This window comes from Armigeres subalbatus, unplaced genomic scaffold, assembly GCF_024139115.2.
Source record: "Armigeres subalbatus isolate Guangzhou_Male unplaced genomic scaffold, GZ_Asu_2 Contig264, whole genome shotgun sequence".
NCBI lineage: Eukaryota > Metazoa > Arthropoda > Insecta > Diptera > Culicidae > Armigeres > Armigeres subalbatus.
Genome location: NW_026943003.1, coordinates 221,118 through 243,360, shown reverse-complemented (window position 1 = coordinate 243,360; position 22,243 = coordinate 221,118). Strand labels below are relative to the sequence as shown.

Below are 22,243 nucleotides of genomic sequence, written 5' to 3'. Positions count from 1 at the left end.
CGGTGACCGACTTGGTCACTACTGGCAAGGTGCCAAAGCGCACCCCAAATGGAGGTGAGGGAAACCCCCCCAAAAATATTATGTCAAGCACCGTGTTCTCGTTGTTACTACTTGACGACGCTGGTAAAACGTAAGAAGCAGCAACCCCAGCTGCCGCAGCTCCGACCAAGGGCGATTCGATGGACCTGCGCCCAAATCTCCGCCATCCAATTACCAGGGGCCTAAACTGCACATTACGACTTTGCAGTGAAGGTGATGCCATCAAATAAGGATCATCACAAGTCTGTCGTGGAGTTCCTTCAGGTACACATGTATGACTACTTCATTCATGACCTCCCCGACACGAAGCCGCTCAAGGCTTTGATGCGTGGACTCCACGATATGGATGACCAAGAGCTCATTACCGAGCTGGAGGGTTGCGGATTCAAGCCCGTCGTCATCCACAAAATCGCTCGTCACGACAAGACGAGTATCGGGATCAGCTGTACTTGGTTCACCTCGAGCACGGCTTCATCGCTTGCAAGAACTTGAAGATCATCGCTGCAATAAACTACACGGTCGTCGACTGAGACCGATACCGACCCGTGCACAGCGACGTGACATATTGCACCAACTGTTTCAACTTTTCAGCACGGTTCCAAAACTTGATTCAACCAGGCCTTCACTGTTGGCATATTCATCATCGAAAATGGCTGCTAAGATTTGGCTGGTCAACTGGAACGCTAGCTCGCTCAGCTTAGCTTAGACAGACTGTACATATCAATGGTTGCTACTCCTAGATTGATCAGAGCTGGTGCAAATTGCACTACGATCCAAGTGAATAGTAGTTGGAATTAATCATCTTTTCTCGAAGTGCACGTCCCACGCTGGAGAAGTCCCTACAGTCAGTTGGGGAAGGGAGGAATGTTACTGTGTGGTTATTGTTATTGTTGTGGCTGTTCTACCACATTGAGAGTTGATGTAAAGTCAATGTCAACTTCTTTCCACGAACAGCCTAGATAGCCGTGTGGTGTCGGCAGCTGATTATCTGGCTAAGAATAACATTACGGATTGCCTGTTCCAGTGGTAAAAGACCACCATACAGGTGACCCTCAATTCTCGGTGTGATGCTGCGTTATGCTTACCGTGCCTAGGAATGAATGGTTAGGGGTCTAATAAGAAACTGACCGCAAACGGAGCCTGTGAAGTACCAGGGCCCCCTTCACAGTATTGAGCCCTCGCTGAGCTAACCGGAGCTATGGCGAAGTTGACCTTTTGCTTCTCCGAGATAATCGGCTACTCTTATTCAATCTCTATATAGATTCGCATTATGCGTTTTTCACAGTGTACTCTGTGCTTCGTCTTTAACGTTCGTCCATTGTTACGTCCTCAGTGTTTTTGTGACACCTCTATTTAGTCCCTAATTTAATGCGCGTGAGTCTACATAATTGGCTTTTCTATAAATGGTATATTATATGCATTCGCATTGTTTGATTTATCCAGCATATTTTATGCTTCGCGTTTCATTGCGTTTTACAAAATGTATCGCATGTATGTAGTATTGAATGTATCCTCCTTCTCCTGAAACCTGTTCATTCTCCTTTCCAACTTGACTTCCTCTTCCTTTCCATTTTTCACTTCCTTTTCCGTCAGGTAAATGATGAGAAAAGCCAGTGAAGGCGATGGCACAAATCTCCCAAACTGAGGAGAACGTGCCTCCTGAGCCGACGTTCTGATACCTGATACTCCGTGATTGATCAGAGCTGGTGCAAATTGCACTACGATTCAAATGAACCATGTTAATGTCCGACATTCTGGCTACGTGCCCGGCCCACCGCAGTCGTCCGATTTTCGCGGTTTGAAGGATGGATGGTTCTCCCAGCAGCTGATGCAACTCGTGGTTCATTCGCTTCCTCCAACGTACCGTCCGCCATCTGCACCCCACCATAGATGGTTCCCTTTCGAAAACTCCAAGTGCGCGTTGTGAGTATCATAGTTCTTCTTCTTAAGTTATGTCGTCCAACTGCAATTTACAGTTTTTGGATGTTTCTTCATACATTTTCATACACGGCTCCATCGCTTGCAAGAACCTGAAGCTCATCGCCGCAATAAACTACACGGTCGTCGACTGGGACCGATACCGACCCGTGCACCGCGACGTGACATAGTGCACCAACTTTTCAGCGCGGTTGCAAAACCTGATTCAACCAGGTCTTCACTGTCGGCATATTCATCATCGAAAATGGCTGCTAGGGTTGGGTTGATCTACTGAAACGCTAGTTCGCTCAGCTTAGCTTAGACTGAATGTACATATCAATGGTTGCTACTCCGTGATTGATCAGAGCTGGTGCAAATTGCACTACGATCCAAGTGAATAGTGGTTGGAATTAACCATCTTTTCTCGAAGTGCACGTTTCAGCAGCTCGCAAATGTTGATCAATAGCGGAGCCGGAGAAGTCCCTACAGTCAGTTGGGGAAGGGAGGGAATGTTACTGTGTGGTTAATTGTTATTGTTGTGGCTGTTCGACCACATTGAGAGTTGATGTAAAGTCAATGTCAACTTCTCTCCACGAACAGCCTAGATAGCCGTGTGGTGTCGCCAGCTGGTTATCTGGCTAAGAATAATATTACGGATTGCGCTAATCGGAGCTATGGCGTAGCTGACTTTTTTTCTTCTCCAGATAATCGGTTACTTTTATTCGATCTCAACTTGAGGTTAAATAAGGGTAGGGTTATGAATATGTTTTCGACTTGGTTTTTCAACAAATTGTCACCTATATGAATTCGCATTATGCGTTTTTCCCAGTGTACTCTGTGTTTCGTCTTTGACGTTCGAGTTCGGTTACTCTTGTTCAATCTCAACTTGAGGTTAAATGAGCGTGGCGTTATTAATATGTTTTACTTAGTTTCAACAAATTTTCACCTATATGGATTTGCATTATGCGTTGTTCACAATATACTCTGTGTTTCGTCTTTGACGTTCGGTTTCTTAGTTTCTCAACAAATTGTCACCTACAGCCCGAGCAGCACAAGTCAGGTAAAATAGGTTGCAGCAACTTGTTTGTGACTAAATCTGGTCACATACGAGTTGCAATAACCTAAGTGGAACATGTGTGCTGCTAGGGAGGGGTTAGACAAAAAGGTAGAGATTGGCAAAATTTTGTCAAAGTTCAAGTCAGCATAACTTTGTGTAGAATGATCCGATTTTGATAAAATTGAGACCATCAGACGCGGAAACTCTTCTAGTATACTGTCCCCATGCAAAACCTGAGATAGGTCCTTGGCCACCGGAGGTGTTCCGGGTTTTTTGAGGGTATGTTGAAAACGATTTTTTTTCTTTTGCTTGTCATTTTATGTGACGTTTACTGCCATCATGTTTTATGCTTTCCCCAGAAACTAGAACTAATATGCTGACCAATGCTGGCTGCAGGTCGAAAATCCATTAGGTATACGCAGAGATACGGCCATTTTCGTGAAAACGGTGCGGGATTCGCCATACACCCTGAATAAATGTCACTTTCGCAGAACATCCGGAACCTGTTACAAATTGGCCAGAGAGTATTACAGTCCATAAAATATATCTTTAATAAAGATTCTATATTCATCGTCTTGGGAAAACATGAATTTTGACACCCATATATGCATGGTTCCAGATGGTGCGAAAACCGGCTCCTTCTGGAAGGCCCTTGGAACCTGCTATAAGGGTGGCAGTGGACACTATCATTTTGGAAATATTTCTGTTATCATCGTCTCGCAAAGCCATGAAGTTAGATACTCATATTTGCATTATTCCGATCTGTTATCATTTCATCATGTTCCCGGGAGCGTTTTTTACGGAAATGGCCATATATCTGCGTAGTTTCGATGGATTCTCGATCTACCACCATTCGTCGGCATATTAGTTCTAGTTTTTGGACAAAGTATAAAACATGATGAAAGTAAACGTCACAAAAAATGACAAGCGGTGGAAAAATGCATCTTGAACCCTCGGAAAACCCGGAACATCTCCGGTGGCCAAGGGACTATCTCAGGTTTTGCATAAGGATAGTATACTAGAAGAGTTTCTGCGTCCGATGGTTCCAATTTGATCAAAATCGGATCATTCTACGCAAAGTTATGCTGACTTGAACAAAATTTCGTCCGAGTGCCAGCGAGAGACTCTAAGTGAAACTGTGCACCATGGTCCACCGGAAATAAGGAGGAATGGTCTTCCGGAAATTGGGTTTGATGTCAGGCCCTGCAAGTCACCCTTTAAAAAACTCACGAGAATACGGACCGGAACCATCAAAGAAGACCACTGCCTACGAAAAGGGACTAGCGATTGGAAACTCGGTACGTGGAACTGCAAATCTCTCAACTTAGGGAGCACACGCTTACTCGCTGATGTGCTCAAAGGCCGTGAATTCGGCATCGTAGCGCTGCAGGTGGTTTGTGGGAAGGGATCATTAGTGCAAACGTTTAGAGGTAATCATACCATCTACCAGGGCTGCGGCAACATACAAGAGCTAGGAATAACTTTCATAGTGATGGGCGATATGCAAAGGCGCGTGATCGGATGGTGGCCGATCAATGAAAGAATGTGCAGGTTGAGGATCAAAGGCCGGTTCTTCAACTTCAGCATAATCAACGTCCATAGCCCACACTCCGGAAGCACTGATGATGATAAGGACGCATTCTACGCGCAGCTGGAACGTGAGTACGACAGCTGCCCAAGCCACGACGTCAAAATCATCATAGGAGATTTGAACGCTCAGGTTGGCCAAGAGGAGGAGTTTAGACCGACTATTGGAAAGTTCAGTGCTCCCCGGCTGACGAACGAAAACGGCCTACGACTAATTGATTTCGCCGCCTCCAAGAATATGGCCATTCGCAGCACCTACTTCCAACACAGCCTCCCGTATCGGTACACCTGGAGATCACCACTGCAGACAGAATCACAAATCGACCACGTTCTGATTGATAGACGGCACTTCTCCGACATTATCGACGTCAGGACATATCGTGGCGCTAACATCGACTCTGACCACTATCTGGTGATGGTTAAACTGCGCCCAAAACTATCCGTCATCAACAATGTTCGGTACCGACGACCGCCGCGGTACGACCTAGAGCGACTGAAGCAACCTGATGTCGCCACTGCATACGCGCAGCATCTCGAAGCAGTGTTGCCGGAAGAGGGTGAGCTCGATGGGGCCCCTTTTGAGGACTGCTGGAATACAGTCAAAGCAGCCATTAACGACGCAGCCGAGAACAACGTACCCGACGTACCTGATGTGAGACGAAGTCGACGGAACGATTGGTTCGATGGAGAGTGCAGACAAATTCTGGAGGAGAAGGACGCAGCGCGGGCGGTCGCGCTGCAGCAAGGTATCCGGCAGAACGTGGAACGTTATAGACGGAAGCGGAGACAGCAGACCCGCCTTTTTCAGGAGAAGAAACGCGAGAGGAGAGGAGATGGAACAGCTGTGCCGTTCTCAAGATACACGCAAGTTCTATCAGAAGCTCAACGCATCCCGCAAAGGCTTCGTGCCGCGAGCCGAAATGTGCCGGGATAAGGATGGGAGCATCTTGACGGACGAACGTGTGGTGATCGAAAGGTGGAAGCAGCACTACGAGGAACATCTGAATGGCGCTGAGAGTACAGGCAGTGAAAGTCAAGGCAGCGGAGGAGATGACTACGTCAGTTCAGCGGACGATGGAAGCCAACCAGCCCCCACCTTGAGGGAAGTTAAGGATGCCATTCAACAGCTAAAGACCAATAAAGCAGCTGGTAAGGATGGTATCGGAGCTGAGCTCATCAAGATGGGCCCGGAAAAGCTGGCCACTTGCCTGCACAAACTGATAGTCAGAATCTGGGAAACCGAACAGCTACCGGAGGAGTGGAAGGAAGGGGTTATATGTCCCATCTTCAAGAAAGGCGACAAACTGGAGTGTGAGAACTTTCGAGCGATCACCATCCTTAATGCCGCCTACAAAGTGATATCCCAGATCATCTTCCGTCGTCTGTCACCATTAGTAAATGAGTTCGTGGGAAGTTATCAAGCCGGCTTCGTTGACGGCCGCTCGACAACGGACCAGATCTTTACTGTACGGCAAATCCTTCAAAATTCCGTGAATACCAGGTCCCAACGCACCATCTGTTTGTTGATTTCAAGGCGGCATACGACAGTATAGACCGCGTAGAGCTATGGAAAATTATGGACGAGAACAGCTTCCCTGAGAAGCTTACCAGACTGATCAAAGCAACGGTGGATGGTGTGCAAAACTGTGTGAAGATTTCGGGCGAACACTCCAGTTCGTTCGAATCGCGCCGGGGACTAAGACAAGGTGATGGACTTTCGTGCCTGTTGTTCAACATTGCGCTAGACGGTGTCATGCGGAGAGCCGGGTGTAACAGCCGGCGTACGATTTTCAACAGATCCAGTCAATTTATTTGAATCGCGGATGACATGGACATTGTCGGCCGAACATTTGCAAAGGTGGCAGAACTGTACACCCACCTGAAACGTGAAGCACAACAGTTGGACTAGTGGTCAATGCATCGAAGACAAAGTATATGCTAGTGGGCGGACCCGACCGCGACAGGCCCGCCTGGGGAAGCAGTGTTACGATAGACGGGGATACCTTCGAGGTGGTCGAGGAATTCGTCTACCTCGGATCCTTGCTAACGGCTGACAACAACGTTAGTCGTGAAATACGAAGGCGCATCATCTGTGGAAGTCGGGCCTACTACGGGCTCCAGAAGAAACTGCGGTCGAAAAAGATTCGCCACCGCACCAAATGTGTCATGTACAAGACGCTTATAAGACCGGTTGTCCTCTACGGACATGAAACATGGACAATGCTCGAGGAGGACTTGCAAGCACTCGGAGTATTCGAGAGACGGGTGCTTAGGACCATCTTTGGCGGTGTGCAAGAAGACGGTGTGTGGCGGCGAAAATGAACCATGACCCAACTCTACGGCGAACCCAGTATCCAGAAGGTAGCTAAAGCCGGAAGGGTACGATGGGCAGGACATGTTGCAAGAATGCCGGACAGCAACCCTGCAAAGATGGTGTTCGCTTCCGATCCGGCAGGTACGAGACGGCGTGGAGCGCAGCGAGCGAGATGGGCAGACCAGGTGCAGAACGACTTGGCGAGCGTGGGGCGTATCCGAGGATGGAGAGATGCGGCCTCGAACCGTGCATTGTGGCGTCAAATTGTTGATTCAGTGTTATCTGTTTAGATGTTAACTAAATAAATGAATGAATTTTATGCTTCGCGTTTCATTGCGTTTTACAAAATGTATCGCATGTATGTAGTATTGAATGTATCCTCCTTCTCCTGAAATCTGTTCATTCTCCTTTCCAACTTGACTTCCTCTTCCTTTCCATTTTTCACTTCCTTTTCCGTCAGGTAAATGATGAGAAAAGCCAGTGAAGGCGATGGCACAAATCTCCCAAACTGAGGAGAACGTGCCTCCTGAGCCGACGTTCTGATACCTGATACTCCGTGATTGATCAGAGCTGGTGCAAATTGCACTACGATTCAAGTGAACCATGTTAGTGTCCGACATTCTGGCTACGTGCCCGGCCCACCGCAGTCGTCCGATTTTCGCGGTTTGAACGATGGATGGTTCTCCCAGCAGCTCATGCAACTCGTGGTTCATTCGCTTCCTCCACGTACCGTCCGCCATCTGCACCCCACCATAGATGGTACGCAGCACTTCCCTTTCGAAAACTCCAAGTGCGCATTGGTCCTCCACGAGCATCGTCCGGGTCTCGTGTCCGTAGAGGACTACCGGTCTAATGAGCGTATTGTAGATTGTCAATTTGGTACGGCGGCGAACTCTATTCGATCGGAACGTCTTACGGAGTCCAAAGTACGTACGATTTCCAGCCACTATGCGTCTCCGAATTTCTCTGCTGGTATCATTTTCGGCAGTCACCTGTGAGCCCAAGTACACAAATTCTTCTACCACCTCGATTTCGTCACCACCGATGCAAACCCTTAATCCTTCGTATTACCCTTATCCCTTATCTTATCTTCAAGAGACGCTACGCCTAGCTGCTCTTCCGTTGGGAGTGCCACTTTCAGCTGCTGTGCGTAGTCTTGGGCTAGTCTACCGTCTTGTAACCGCCCAATGTTTAGCTGCGGCGGACGACTCCGACGCGAGTTGTACACCGTCGAGAGGTTTTAGCGCAGACATACTGCAACGAGGTAGTGATCGGATTCAATATACGCTCTTCGGTAAGTGCGTACGTCCGTAATATCGGAAAAGAATTTACCGGCGATTGGAACGTGGTCGATTTGGTTTTCCTTTTCTTGGTTAGGTGATCTCCTTGTGGATGTTTTTGCGGGGAAAGAAGGTGCTTCGGTGCATTACGCGTGCTGCGAAGGCTGCGAAGTTTATGCATCGTTGGCCGTTATCATTCGATACGCTGTGCAGGCTATCCGGTCCGATGACCGGTCTATACATTTCCTCCCTTCATACCTGTGCGTTCATGTCACCGATGACGATTTTGACGTCCTGCATTAAGCATCCATCGTATGTCTGCTCCAGCTGTACGTAGAAAGCTTCTTTCTCGTAGTCGGGTCTCCCTTCGTTTGGGCAGTGCACGTTGATGAAGCTATAGTTGAAGAAACGGCCTTTTATTCTCATCTTGCACATTCTTGCGTTGATTGCCACATAACCACACGTTGGCGCATCTTACCCAGCACTATGAAGCTGGTTCCTAGCTCATTGGTGCTGCCACAGCTTTGGTAAAAGGTAGCCGCTCGATGCCCGCTTTTCCACACTTTCTGTCCTGTCCAACAAATCTCCTGCAGTGCCACGACGTCGAAGTTGCGGGGATGTAATTCATCGTAGATCATCCTGTCGCAATCTGCAAAACCTAGCGACTTGCAGTTCCATGTTCCAAGCTTCCAATCGTGATCCTTTATTCGTCGCCTAGGTCTTTGTTGATTATATTGAGTCGTATTATTTCTTATATTGCTCGTAATGATTGGTTTTCCAGGCGGCTTGCGCAAACCTTCTGTCACGTCGGAGGGCCGTCGTGTCGGGGGCTTGTGCACTTTGAGCGGTATACGGTCGCTTTGGTGGGGCCTACTAGCGGATACATGCAGCTTTTTATAGGAATTTAACAGGGCCCACTGTCAAACCCCACCACATCCTAAGCAAGCCCCACAACTCGCAGATGGCCTGGGGAGAGATCGTTAAGCCCTTGGACATAGTCCCTGCTGCCCTACCCGAACATGGATAACCACATATCGCATCCGGTCGTCTATCAAGAACTCGAACCACTATCCAGTGGTGGCTAAAATCGGTTCATCAATCAACCGACACCAACTCTCCAGAAAAAAAAAGAAACTAGTAAGTGAAATGGCAGCGGTTCCAGCAGTGCCTTGGTACCATCATCGACTACGAGGTTCAGAGACGCCGGAAAGTATTGACCGCCAGCTGTGCGTCATCCATTACGCAAACTCGGTGGCCAGAGAGCAGCATGATCCATCGGCTCATCGGGTAAGCAACACGCTAACCATCGACAGCCTCAGAAAGGATCTCATTAGTCTTCGTAGCGTTGCAATCGCGTGACAAAAATCATCAAAGCCGGTGGACCTTACAAAAAAATATTTCTCTAATATTAACCGCGCTCTCCCAGACTGTGTTAAGCCGTTCTGGAAAATAACTAAAATTGAGGGGGTTAGAAGCAGAGGAGTGTAAGTGACATTTTGTCAAATTTTAGTTGGCTATAGCAAAAATGCTTTGGCTCTAGAGCTTTGCAGCAATATGCTGATATAGTTCGTACAATGTTTATAAAAATGTGAAAATTCATAGAAAATTATAATTAAAATTATAACAATTTGTATGGAGCGAAAAATATTGAAAAACTTTGCCCCATTTTTCTCAAAACTAACTTTTTGTCACTTACACCTCTTTGCATTTGACCCCTTCAATTATAAAGTTCGAGCCTCGGCCCATTCTCCCTTTGATCCCATTATACAACAATGCCTCTAAGGATCGCCTGATAATTCCAGCAAAGAAGGTCATTGAAATTAGTGATGGGCAAAACGGTTCATTCAGATGAGCGACTCATTTGAACAGCTCGTTAGCTCATTCAAAAGAACTATGAACCCCCGGTGGTTTGACGAAACATCATTCAAATTATCGGAGTACATTTTCAATTTGAACTTCTAGTACTTCTTGATATGCAACTCATTTCTAGTGGACTGTTTTTTTTCTCCGATGTTAGTCGGCTAAGTCGCTTTATTATAAATTTGAGTCGTTCTCTCACGCATGGCTTTGAAGTACCCGTAATACAAAATCTTTTCAAGACCAACTGATATAACCTCGGATAAATTGTTTTTATCTGCTTCCACCATAACAAGGAATTGCTAACTTTCGGAAGTGGTGTACCTAGCGCCTTCGATTATGGCAGCAACTCATGGATCATAATATGATCTCGCAGCTTACTGTTCTGTTCATCAACCTCTTCCCATATAGACAACTCGGCTTCGACAGAATCTGTTTCTGAATTGACCTTTCCCTGTCGAACAATCGACTATTTTAACTATTAACTATTTTAAAAATCGAAAACAAAACCCGAAAAAGTACTGTACGTGTGAACCGGCCTGAAAAAAATCACCCGATGTTCATTCAAAGTTGGGCAGATTTTAGGCCAATCTTGACAGCATTTTTTGATTTGTTGTTTAAAATTTAAAAAATACGTAAAGGCGTGAAAAATATGGGTTCTTTGGGCAAGTTGATAAAGAGTCGATTGAGCGAATAATAATTTTCGAAGGGGAAAGTTCAATTATTGATTGATATACTTGCTGTTATTTGCTGTCAGCTCCAAATCCCAGTTTTTAAAATCGAGGATCCAGAAATACGAGAAATACCGACTGCGCTACCAGCTCGTTCATTTCAAGGCCTGAAAATCCTAAGGAGTATGTAAGAGAGTAGGAGAATATATGCTGGCTCCTGAACAAACAAACAAAATTAAGCGGCTGATCAAGTGACACAGTGTTTGTTATTTGAGCCACGATTTGAGAGCCGCGGCTCGAATTTAGAGAGCCGTGGTTTGAACGCTTTTTTTGATGAACCGGTTCAAACGAACGGCTCGTGAGCGTTCGCCCAGATCTTATTGAAATAGGTCGGCACTTCGTCAGCTCGTACAATCTTCGACAGAGTATCGCCAGTTCACACGAAGCAGCAGTCAACTGGCATGCTAACAACATTCATTTGACTTCCAATGACTTTTCGGAAAAGCTGGAGCTGTAAAATTGATGGCTCATAACAGCACAACAACTTACTCGGGGAACTGTTTGGATTCCACCGGTTTGGCGGTTCACCGTGCATCAACTGGAGCCGAGTTGCCAACGTCCTCAGACGGAACAAGTTTGTTTCTAACACATCTGATAGAATACCTCACCAACTGTGAAGATGCAGGTCATCATTTTCCCCCACTTAAACTCTCCTAAACATGTTTTGCCTGAGGACTATAAAATCATCCTCATTGACACGACTCTGGAATGGACCAATGGGGCCAACTTCCTTGGTTTGACCCTCGACAGCAAGTTTTTTTAATCTTTGTTACCGAGACTTTCAGCCCCAAACTCGCTCGTCTCGTAACAGCAAGCTTATTTTCCGGCAGAAGTTTGACAAGACGGTGATGCAGTGTTTTGTTGAAACTACTGTTTCCTTTGATCAACCGTCGCTCGTCATTGTCCCTGGCGAATAAGCTTGCTGTATACTATGCTCTCTGTGGTGAAATACGGCACACGGCACGGCATGAGCTACGGCATGTGCTGCGCTAAAACTCATCATCTGAAACTCCAACGAGTTCAATACAAGTTCATCCTGAGGATGATCCTCAACACTCCTCCCAGAACACAAACTTCTGAGGTCCATCGTGTGACCGGTATCGAAACACTTTCCAAGCGCTTTGGTAAGGAAAGGTTCAGGGTGCAAGGCTTTCGGGACTATATTCCCCATTAAGATTATTATATCGATTTTTTAATATTAGCGTGAATAATTAATAAGGTTATCATTTTTTTTAAGTTGAACGGGTGTCCTGTAAAGATCTTAATGAAAAAAAAAAGATTATTTATAAAATCCAAAAATCATTATAACCTAGTAAAATAGAGAAAAGAAACCAAATCAAAGATGAAGGTCCTTAAGGCCAACCGCTTAATATGTACATTATTGTAATACACAAAAATGCAAAATAAATGTAACTCAAGTTAAAAAAAAATATCGTGTCGGATATTCGTATACTCCATAATAGGATAGCTCACATCAAATGAACGCATGAATTGATATGTATTAATTTACGTTTTCGTTTAACGAACAAACTACAACAAGTCAGTCAAAAAGCCCCTTGGTGTGGTTTGGCAGAAACACAGTAGAAACACAGAAACGGGAAATAACTCGTTTACATGTTATGAAAATCGTTGATACAATACTTTACCCACGGCTCTTATATATAAGCACAATTTAAGGAAGCTCAAAATTGCTGTGAAGCAGTTGATAAAAACCAACCTTCGTTTAGCCGCATCTAAGAACAATCGAATAGTTTTCTGTCCATTGTTTGGTCTAGCTTTAATTATCGCGGTCAGCAAATACATATGTAGATTTTCAATTGACAATGATTCCAAAGAAATATACTAACAAGCAAAATTTTCAACCGTTTCAGTTAAAATAAAATTATTTAAGCTCTTTTAGAGGAATTTCTTCAACTGTCCAAGACGAGTTTAACACTTTCCATTTAATTCCACTACGTTTTGTTATCTTTCCAGATACGTATTTCGACCTCAACTGTGAAGCCGTTTTCAGTGTCTCGTACTTGACTCGATGAATATGTATCTGAAAAGATAACAAAACGTAGTGGAATTACATGAAAAGTACTTAACTCGTCTTAGACAGTTCAAAGAACGACAGTATTTTCCCCCTGAGGAAGGCACAGTCCCCGTGTCGATACGTTTCACTGAATTAAAATAGGAAAAATACAAAAATTAGATTGCTAAGAGACAAATCCGCAGGACTTTCCGCTACTCCTGGATACATGAATGTCCTTTGTGAATACCCCTCACGGGGAATGTCCATCGTTGCGATTAGATTTGTTGTAGAATTTGTGTCAACTTTTTCATTTCTATATTGTGGCTTCGATCTGATCAACTGTCATGAGACGAGATTGTACTATTCCATTTTTTTTAACTATTTTATTGTACCCTTGACAGATACGTATTTCGTCCTCAACAGTAAGGCCGTCTTCAGTGTCTTGTACTTGACGCGACTTTCGATCTGATGTTCTTTCTTCATTGTTTTGCAATCAACTGTCATTATTCCTCTCTCATTAAATGTTCTAATATTCCCTTCCGCTTTGTTACATTTTGCCCTACTACCATTAATTCTTTCGGTTTTTGTTACTTAGATTTTTAGTCTGCTTTATTTTTTTTCTATCTTCGGGCACAAAATGTCAAAGATCCTAAGGTCAAAAACTCTAGGTCTTTGATATTTAAACTTTCAGTCCCTATGTCTTTCGATGCCTTTCATCCGATTAGTTACAGTTCGTTTCAACTATTCTCCTTTTCACTTTTTTCCTATATTGTGTAGAAAAACAATGAAAGGCAGCGCCATTCAATACCAAACCAAATAAAACTTACCGTTCGATTCCCGAGATTCCGCACCCGGCAGTTGAGATAGGCCGTGTTCCCGACCAGCGCAGTCACGTTCCGTGACGCAGAGATGTCAAAGTAGGGCCCCCGGTCCAGGGGGTTTTTCACACCGATCTCATCCCCGTCCAGGTCCGCCTCGTCGAAGGACGACGTTTGGAAGTAGTGCTTCGGTGGTGTGTACGTGTGCGGTTCGTCGATGTCAACCGACTGCGAGTGGGAGGAAATGCCTGTAACCCACGGAATGAGAACGAACCAGAACGAGAGACGGAAACAAAATTGATTGATCCGAAATTAATTACATTTTCCGCCTGACGAATTTCATCCCGGTGACAGTTTTATTCAGCAGAATTGTCTTTCGTAACTCGGTGCTTTCACGAGGTTAGACGTGGTTTCATCAATCTGGGTTTAGAATTTGATTAATATCGCATATGTACTAAGTTGGCAAGCCAAGGGGGATTACGGTGGTCCACCCGGATGAAATTCGCTGGGGAGCCTCGCATCGAATCTTACCGTTATTAATATTTAAGAAAATCATCACAACCACTATATGCTTCATAGTTCCTAGGTTTGCCGGGGATCCATGTTCTGCAATGAAGGGAGAAAAGTGGAGAAAAGATAAATGAGCTTCGTTTCGTTGGAAAGTCGAACTTTGGTAAAGTTGAATTATGAAGCATCCCAGAAATTGCTTTTGCAAATTGTCGGGCGGTGTCTCTCAGGTGGAAACGATTTTTTTTCTTTCACTTTCATCCCAAAGCTAGGGTAATACAGTTTCGTGTTTATCAACAGCTCTCATAGATATTCTTCCATTGTTAAACCACATTAAATGATAGAGGAGAAAAGGATCTACATAAACATATTTATCTAGTTTAATACATTTTTATAGAGCGCAGGAAGATACCACTAAATAGGGGAACTGTTCCGTTTTCAATCTCACTGTACATATATCCATCTCATCGCGAAACAAAGAAATACGGCACCAATTTCGTTCCTTCTTTTTGCTAACATGCTCACTGCTGAAAAAATCTCAAAAATAATAAACAAATCAAATACCTTCTCGTTGCTTTGTTTTTCGTAGGACCAATATCGGAGCTATGAGATGAAGTCCAGGAGCAGTAACCCTAGATTATTCTAACATGTTGGACCTAAGGAGATAGTGCAACATCATTACGCATCTGGACACTTTTATACGGTTAGTTCATTCCGTGCAGTCAGCATGTGCAGTGATATGAATTGCAAAATGAACAAAATTGGGATGTAAATTGAGGCAAAACAGAGTCACTGAGGTTTACTTTCTGCATGAAATCACATCCAATGAATTTAAGAAAGTTAAGAAAGTTAAGAAAGAAAAGTATTCGTGAGATATCTGTGGACTTCTTCGACCTAACATATTTGATTTTTTTAAAGGGTATTTGGTATTTTTATTTATTTAAAGCTATTTTAATGCCTTCTGTCGACAAAAAGCCGTATATTCGATTTCAACGTTTATCTAAAACGGTTATTAGGTCGATAATGATTTGGCCGGGACATTTGGGACATTTGGCCAAAGTTGGCCGAAAAAATTACTCGTACACGTCATTTAGCTGAAATGTCATTTGGTGGAAATAGTAGTTTGGCCGAAAATGGTCATTTTACAGAAAGGGCCATATGACCGAAATGAATACTCAGCCGAAAGTGTCGTTTGGCTGAACTGGTCATTTTGCCGGAAAAATCGTTTAGCCGAATAGTATTTCCGCCAAATCACTCTTTCCGCCGAAAGCTCCTTTCTACTAAACGACGTTTTCGGCCAAACGACGGCCAAACAGTATTTTCAGCTAAATTACGTGTAAGGGTAACTTTTCAGCCAACTTTGGCCAAGTGTCCCTTTCGGATTTATGTCGCTTTCGGCGAAATCATTTTCGACCTTATAACCTATGCGGGCAAACGTTCAATTCGAACATATGGCTTTCTGCCGAATAACTTTCGGCCAAAAGACGGGAAGGGACGCTTCGTCGGAGATCACAAGGCCGGAAGATGTTTGTGGTGAGCTGGAAGAACTAGATTGAGCATCACCACATGTCTATCTGCCTGAATAGATTATTTCCATGTTTCTTTTCAAAAAGATGTAATAAACTTTTATTACATCACCAACATTGCTAGGACCAACGGCAGGCAGTTGATCCTCCCTGTGAAGAAACATGGAAATGAGAAAACAGAGAACGATCGCTACCCACTTGAGGGTAAGCAATCGTATTCATGAGTTTAGGTTAAGTCGTTTTCATAATAATAAAGATTAGTCTCACCAGAACCATTGACGTGTACGTATATCACAGCCACCGCGGACTGGCATCCTTTTGGGGTGCTAGTCCGGCCACGTTTACTGCATTGGTGGCAGCGGTTAAACAGCAAAGTCTCAATTCGAAAATGTGTTGTCCTTGAACAATTAGTAAAACCAAGGATTAAAGTGATCTTTGTGAGGAGAGAAGGAAATGGATTTCATCCGTCGAATAGTCAGTGCCCAGTAGTGGAACGTCCCAGCGACAACCGAGGAAATAATAAACCGATCATGGAAAAACCGTCGAACCGATCATGGAAAAACCGTCGCTGAGATCGAAATTAACAGCTACGAACCAGCAAATTATTGTCAACCGGCTGTTAATACGAATCGACGATGGAACCATCCAGCCCACACAAACCAACAATCCCTAAATCCAAAAAACACATCAACATCCAATCACCATCACCACCAAAAACACTGTGGAGGTCTTTCAACGTGGCGGTAGGTCAACGACTTTGGAATAGAAACATCCTGGTGCACGTAAGTTAGTAACACAAACTTTTTTTTTCAAATCGTTTTTATGTTTAAAATCATTACATTTCAAATAAAATCAATCGGAAAACGAGATAAACGAGGAAAACCGAGATAAATAGAAAAGATTATTTTAAAGTAATAAATTTCAGTGTACTGTGCTATCAGGGCTAATGTTTTCTTTCAAAATTCTTGCCCTCAATTCGAAAATGTTAAAATTAGAGCGTATGTAGCTCGCAGTGGATAACTGTGGAAGTAATCATAGAACAAAGAATTTCCAGAAATATTTTTCCAATTGGAACATGGCATCAATGAGAAGATTTGTCTTTTTAATTTGTGTTTGCGAAATTAGATATATTTTTAGCAAAACAGTCTCGATAATCCGATGCGTCATTGGAAACAAATTAGTATAATAATTATCTTCTAACATCTAAACAACCAATATGCTTTTTGGTTCAATTTAAGGAATTTTAGATTTTGCTATTAATTATTAATATTTTTTTATGGTATTTAAATAGGCATCCAAACGTGAGACCCATCTACTGAAAAAATTAAATGGTTTTTGTTTAAGTTTCAAATTTTTTTTTTCTCATTTATCTGATATGGTATATTAATTTGTAATCAATTAAAATGGATCGACAGGGCTCGATGATTTTTCAATGAGTTGAAGAAGTTATTGATGACCCAACTTCTTTCCTGTAGGGCCCTGCATTACCGTAGACGGAAATGAAGTACCCTACAAAGGTGTCAATTTTATCCATCATTTATTGGCCATAGGCCTGCACCCAGAGCTACGAGCCAGAGGTCAGAGTACTGAGCCGTTTTATAGATCCATTTTTTACGCCAGAGGTCGGAATCCAGAGCCACAGAGCCAGAGGTCCGAGCCCAGAGCAACAGTGCAAGTGGTTAGATCCCATAGCACATTTGTTGGATCATATTTTTATGCAAATATACACAATGAATATGACATATCAGATCGCGTATAAAATTAATATAATTTTCTTGCTCTTATTTTTTTGGGAGGAGGGGATCTCGTTAATTCATGCCAACAGTTATTATTCACTGAAAAGTTTTCATTATCCAATGAATTGTAAAATGAAAACTTTTCGTTTTAGGGGATAGTAATGTGGTGAGCTGGAAGAACTAGATTGAGCATCACCACATGTCTATCTGCCTGAATAGATTATTTCCATGTTTCTTTTCAAAAAGATGTAATAAACTTTTATTACATCACCAACATTGCAAGGACCAACGGCAGGCAGTTGATTCTGCCTGTGAAGAAACATGGAAATGAGAAAACAGAGAGAACGATCGCTACCCACTTGAGGGTAAGCAATCGTATTCATGAGTTTAGGTTAAGTCGTTTTCATAATAATAAAGATTAGTCTCACCAGAACCATTGACGTGTACGTTAATGTATATCACAGCCACCGCGGACTGGCATCCTTTTGGGGTGCTAGTCCGGCCACGTTTACTACATGTTTGACCGAAACCCATCTGGCCGAAAATGTCGTTTAGCCGAAATGGGAATACGACCGAAAATATCGTTCAACCGAACTGGTCATTTGGTTGAATAGGTCGTTTGGCCGAATAGATTTTTGACCGAAAGTATTATTATTTATTTAATCAGACTAAGGCCGAAGTGGCCTGTGCGGTATATAAGCGTCTTCTCCATTCGGCTCGGTCCATGGCTACACGTCGCCAACCACGCAGTCTACGGAGGGTCCGCAAGTCATCTTCCACCTGATCGGTCCACCTTGCCCGCTGCGCACCTCGCCTTCTTGTGCCCGTCGGATCGTTGTCGAGAACCATTTTCACCGGGTTACTGTCCGACATTCTGGGTACGTGCCCGGCCCATCGCAGTCGTCCGATTTTCGCGGTGTGAACGATGGATGGTTCTCCCAACAGCTGATGCAATTCGTGGTTCATTCGCCTCCTCCACGTACCGTCCGCCATCTGCACCCCACCATAGATGGTACGCAGCACTTTCCTTTCGAAAACTCCAAGTGCGCGTTGGTCCTCCACGAGCATCGTCCAGGTCTCGTGTCCGTAGAGGACTACCGGTCTAATTAGCGTTTTGTAGATTGTCAGTTTGGTACGGCGGCGAACTCTATTCGATCGAAGCGTCTTGCGGAGTCCAAAGTACGTACGATTTCCAGCCACTATGCGTCTCCGAATTTCTCTGCTGGTGTCATTTTCGGCAGGCACCAGTGAGCCCAAGTACACAAATTCTTCTACCACCTCGATTTCGTCACCACCGATGCAAACTCGCGGTGGGTGGCTCACATTGTCTTCTCTTGAACCTCTTCCTATCATGTACTTCGTCTTCGACGTGTTGATGACTAGTCCGATCCGCTTAGCTTCCCTCTTCAGTCTGATGTAGGCTTCCTCCATCTTCTCAAAGTTACGTGCCATAATATCTATGTCGTCAGCGAAACCAAATAGCTGGACGGACTTGTTGAAAATTGTGCCACTCGTGTTAATCCCTGCTCTTCGTATTACCCTTCCAAAGCGATGTTGAATAGCAAACACGAAAGACCATCACCTTGCCGTAACCCTCTGCGGGTTTCGAAGAGACTCGAGAATGCCCCTGAAACTCGAACTACGCACATCACCCGATCCATCGTCGCTTTGATCAACCGTGTCAGTTTATCCGGAAAACCGTGTTCGTGCATTAGCTGCCATAGCTGGTCCCGATCGATTGTATCATATGCGGCTTTGAAGTCGATGAATAGATGATGTGTGGGCACGTTGTATTCGCGGCATTTCTGCAGTACTTGGCGAATGGCGAACACCTGGTCCGTGGTGGAGCGTTCGCCCATAAACCCGCCTGGTACTGCCCCACGAACTCCCTTGCCATTGGTGCTAATCGACGGCATAAAATTTGGGAGAGTACCTTGTAGGTGGCGTTCAGCAATGTGATTACGCGGTAGTTGCTACAATCCAGCTTATCGCCATTTTTGTAGATGGGACACACGACACCTTCCATCAACTCCTGCGGCAAAACTTCCTTCTCCAAAATCTTGGTAACGACACAGTGCAGCGCTCTAGCCAGTGCCTCACCACATTGTTTAAACATCTCTCCTGGTAGTGGGTAACCCCAGTGGGTTTGTTATTCTTCAGCCGGCCAATATTCTCCTGGATTTCCTGGAGATCCGGAGCAGGTAAAATTATGTCCTGCGCGCGTTTTCCCAGGACCATAACCATACCGCCATCTTCGTCTGCCACATCGCCATTCAAATGTTCTTCATAGTGCTGCCGCCACCTTTGGATCACCTCACGCTCATTCGTTTATGTCCTTACACATATCAGGCTGTGGCACGTGGCCTTTACGTGAACGGTTCAATTTCTCATAGAACTTTCATGCGTTATTAGCGCGGTACAGTTGCTCCGTTTCTTCACGGTCTCGATCTTCCTGCTGGCGCTTTTTCCTCCGGAAAATCGAGTTTTGTCTGTTCCGCGCCTGTTTATATCGTGCCTCGTTCGCCCTCGTGCTGTGTTGCAGCAATCTCGCCCATGCTGCATTCTTCTCTTTCACTAACTGCTCACATTCGCCGTCATACCAGTCGTTTCTCTGATCCGGGGGCACCGTGCCAAGTGCAGCGGTTGCGGTGCTACCAATGGCGGATCGAATATCTCTCCAGCCATCTTCAAGAGACGCTGCGCCTAGCTGCTCTTCCGTTGGAAGTGCCACTTCCAGCTGCTGCGCGTATTCTTGGGCTAGTCTACCATCTTGTAGCCGCCCAATGTTAAGCCGCGGCGTCCGACTTCGACGCGTGTTGTACACCGTCGAGAGTTTTGAGCGCAGGCATACTGCAACGAGGTAGTGGTCGGATTCAATATTCGCACTGCGGTAAGTGCGGACGTTCGTGATGTCGGAGAAGAATTTACCGTCGATTAGAACGTGGTCGATTTGGTTTTCCGTTTCTTGGTTAGGTGATCTCCATGTGGCCTTGTGGATATTTTTGCGGGGAAAGAAGGTGCTTCGGACTACCATTCCGCGGGAGGCTGCGAAGTTTATGCATCGTTGGCCGTTGTCATTCGATACGGTGTGCAGACTATCCGGTCCGATGACCGGTCTATACATTTCCTCCCTTCCTACCTGTGCGTTCATGTCACCGATGACGATTTTAACGTCCCGCAGTGGGCATCCATCGTATGTCTGCTCCAGCTGTGCGTAGAACGCTTCTTTCTCGTCGTCGGGTCTCCCTTCGTGTGGGCAGTGCACGTTGATGATGCTATAGTTGAAGAAACGGCCTTTAATCCTCAGCTTGCACATCCTTGCGTTGATTGGCTGCCACCCAATCACACGTTGGCGCATCTTACCCAGCACTATGAAGCCTGTTCCCAGCTTCCGCTCCCATTCCCGCTCGATGCCCGCTTTTCCACACTTTCTGTCCTGTCCAGCAAATCTCCTGCAGCGTCACGACGTCAAAGTTGCGGGGATGCAATTCATCGTAGATCATCCTGTCGCAACCTGCGAAACCTAGCGACTTGCAATTCCATGTTCCAAGCTTCCAATCGTGATCCTGTATTTGTCGCCTAGGTCTTTGCCGATTATATCGAGTCGCATTATCTCTTATATTGTTCGTAATGATTGGTTTTCTAGGCGGCTTATTGGGCCAGCGCAAACCTCCTGTCTCGTCGGAGGGCCGTCGTGTCAGGGCTGTTTAGCGTCCCACCTAACACCAGGACTTGGGCTTGTGCGCTTTGAGCGGCACACGGTCGCTTTGGTGGGGCCTACTTGCGGATACATGCAGCTTTTTATAGAGGTTTAACAGGGCCCACTGTCAAACCTCACCACATCCTAGGCAAGCCCCACAACTCGCAGATGGCCTGGGGAGGGATCGTCAAGCCCTTGGACATAGTCCCTGCTGCCCGCAAACGACAAGTTGACCAAAAGTACTGTTTGCCGAAATGGTGCTTTAGCCGAAATGGTCGTTCAGCAGAATAGCCATTTGACCAGAAATATTATTTGGTCAAACGGGTCGATATTTTTGACCATATTACCTGTTCAGCAAATGACATTTTCGGCCTATGACCTGTTCGGTCAAATGACATTTTCAGCAAATTGGCCGAATAATATTTTTCGGCCAAATGACTTGTTATGGCAAACGCTTTGACCATATGATTTTTTAAACCAAACCGTTTGCGTTTTATTAACTGTTTCGCTCAAACATTCATTTTGGCCACATTAATTTTTGGCTCAATGTCTGCGATCAAACGAATTTCTGGTGGAATTGCCAAAGAATTTCTCATGAACAGTATAAAGAATTTCCCGTAAAAAAACAAAACAAATTCCTTTAAAAATCCTTTAAAATTTCGAAAAAAAAAACGGTTTAAATACCGACGTTTCCGTAAAAAAAAACAAATTTCACGCAGAAATTCTTTGGAGGGGCGATCTCCGAGGAAATTACGATGAAAGTTTCATAGAAATTTCAGAAAAAAAACGTTCGCAATTCAAATAAATCTCTAAGTTTCTAACCATTTTCCGTTTATCAAAATTTTTCGTTGATATGCACATTTTGAACTCTGAAGAGTTTTTCATGGAAATTCCGAAGAATTTCTCGTAAAAACTGCAGGGAGTTTCCCGTGAATATTTTGAAGAGAAAATTCTGTGAGTTTTGAAGAATACTCAACAGAAATTCCAAAGAATCTTTTGTGCATATTTTGAACAATTACCCAAAGAATTTCGGAGACGAGCCAGCCTTGGGCTGAAAGTCTCCTTAATAAAGACACAAAAAAAAAAATTTCCTAAAGAAACAATTTCTCATGTAAATTCCGAGTAATTTTCCACAGAATTCCCGATCGAATTTTTCCGGC

The 22,243-nt window shown here is 44.6% G+C and overlaps 1 protein-coding gene across 1 annotated transcript in view; it reads right to left on the bottom strand.

Annotated features, from left to right (window-relative positions):
• The window catches only part of LOC134203853 (uncharacterized), a gene marked incomplete at its 3' end in the record, with an annotated part of 245,986 nt that overhangs the window by 43,369 nt on the left and 180,374 nt on the right, over window positions 1–22,243 (bottom strand). The window contains exons 2-3 of the mRNA XM_062678692.1: window positions 14,146–14,220; window positions 13,624–13,862 (exon numbers count right to left, since the gene is read on the bottom strand). Of these exons, the coding sequence (XP_062534676.1) occupies window positions 13,624–13,862; window positions 14,146–14,191 (285 nt within the window). The remainder of the gene's footprint in view (window positions 1–13,623; window positions 13,863–14,145; window positions 14,221–22,243) is intronic.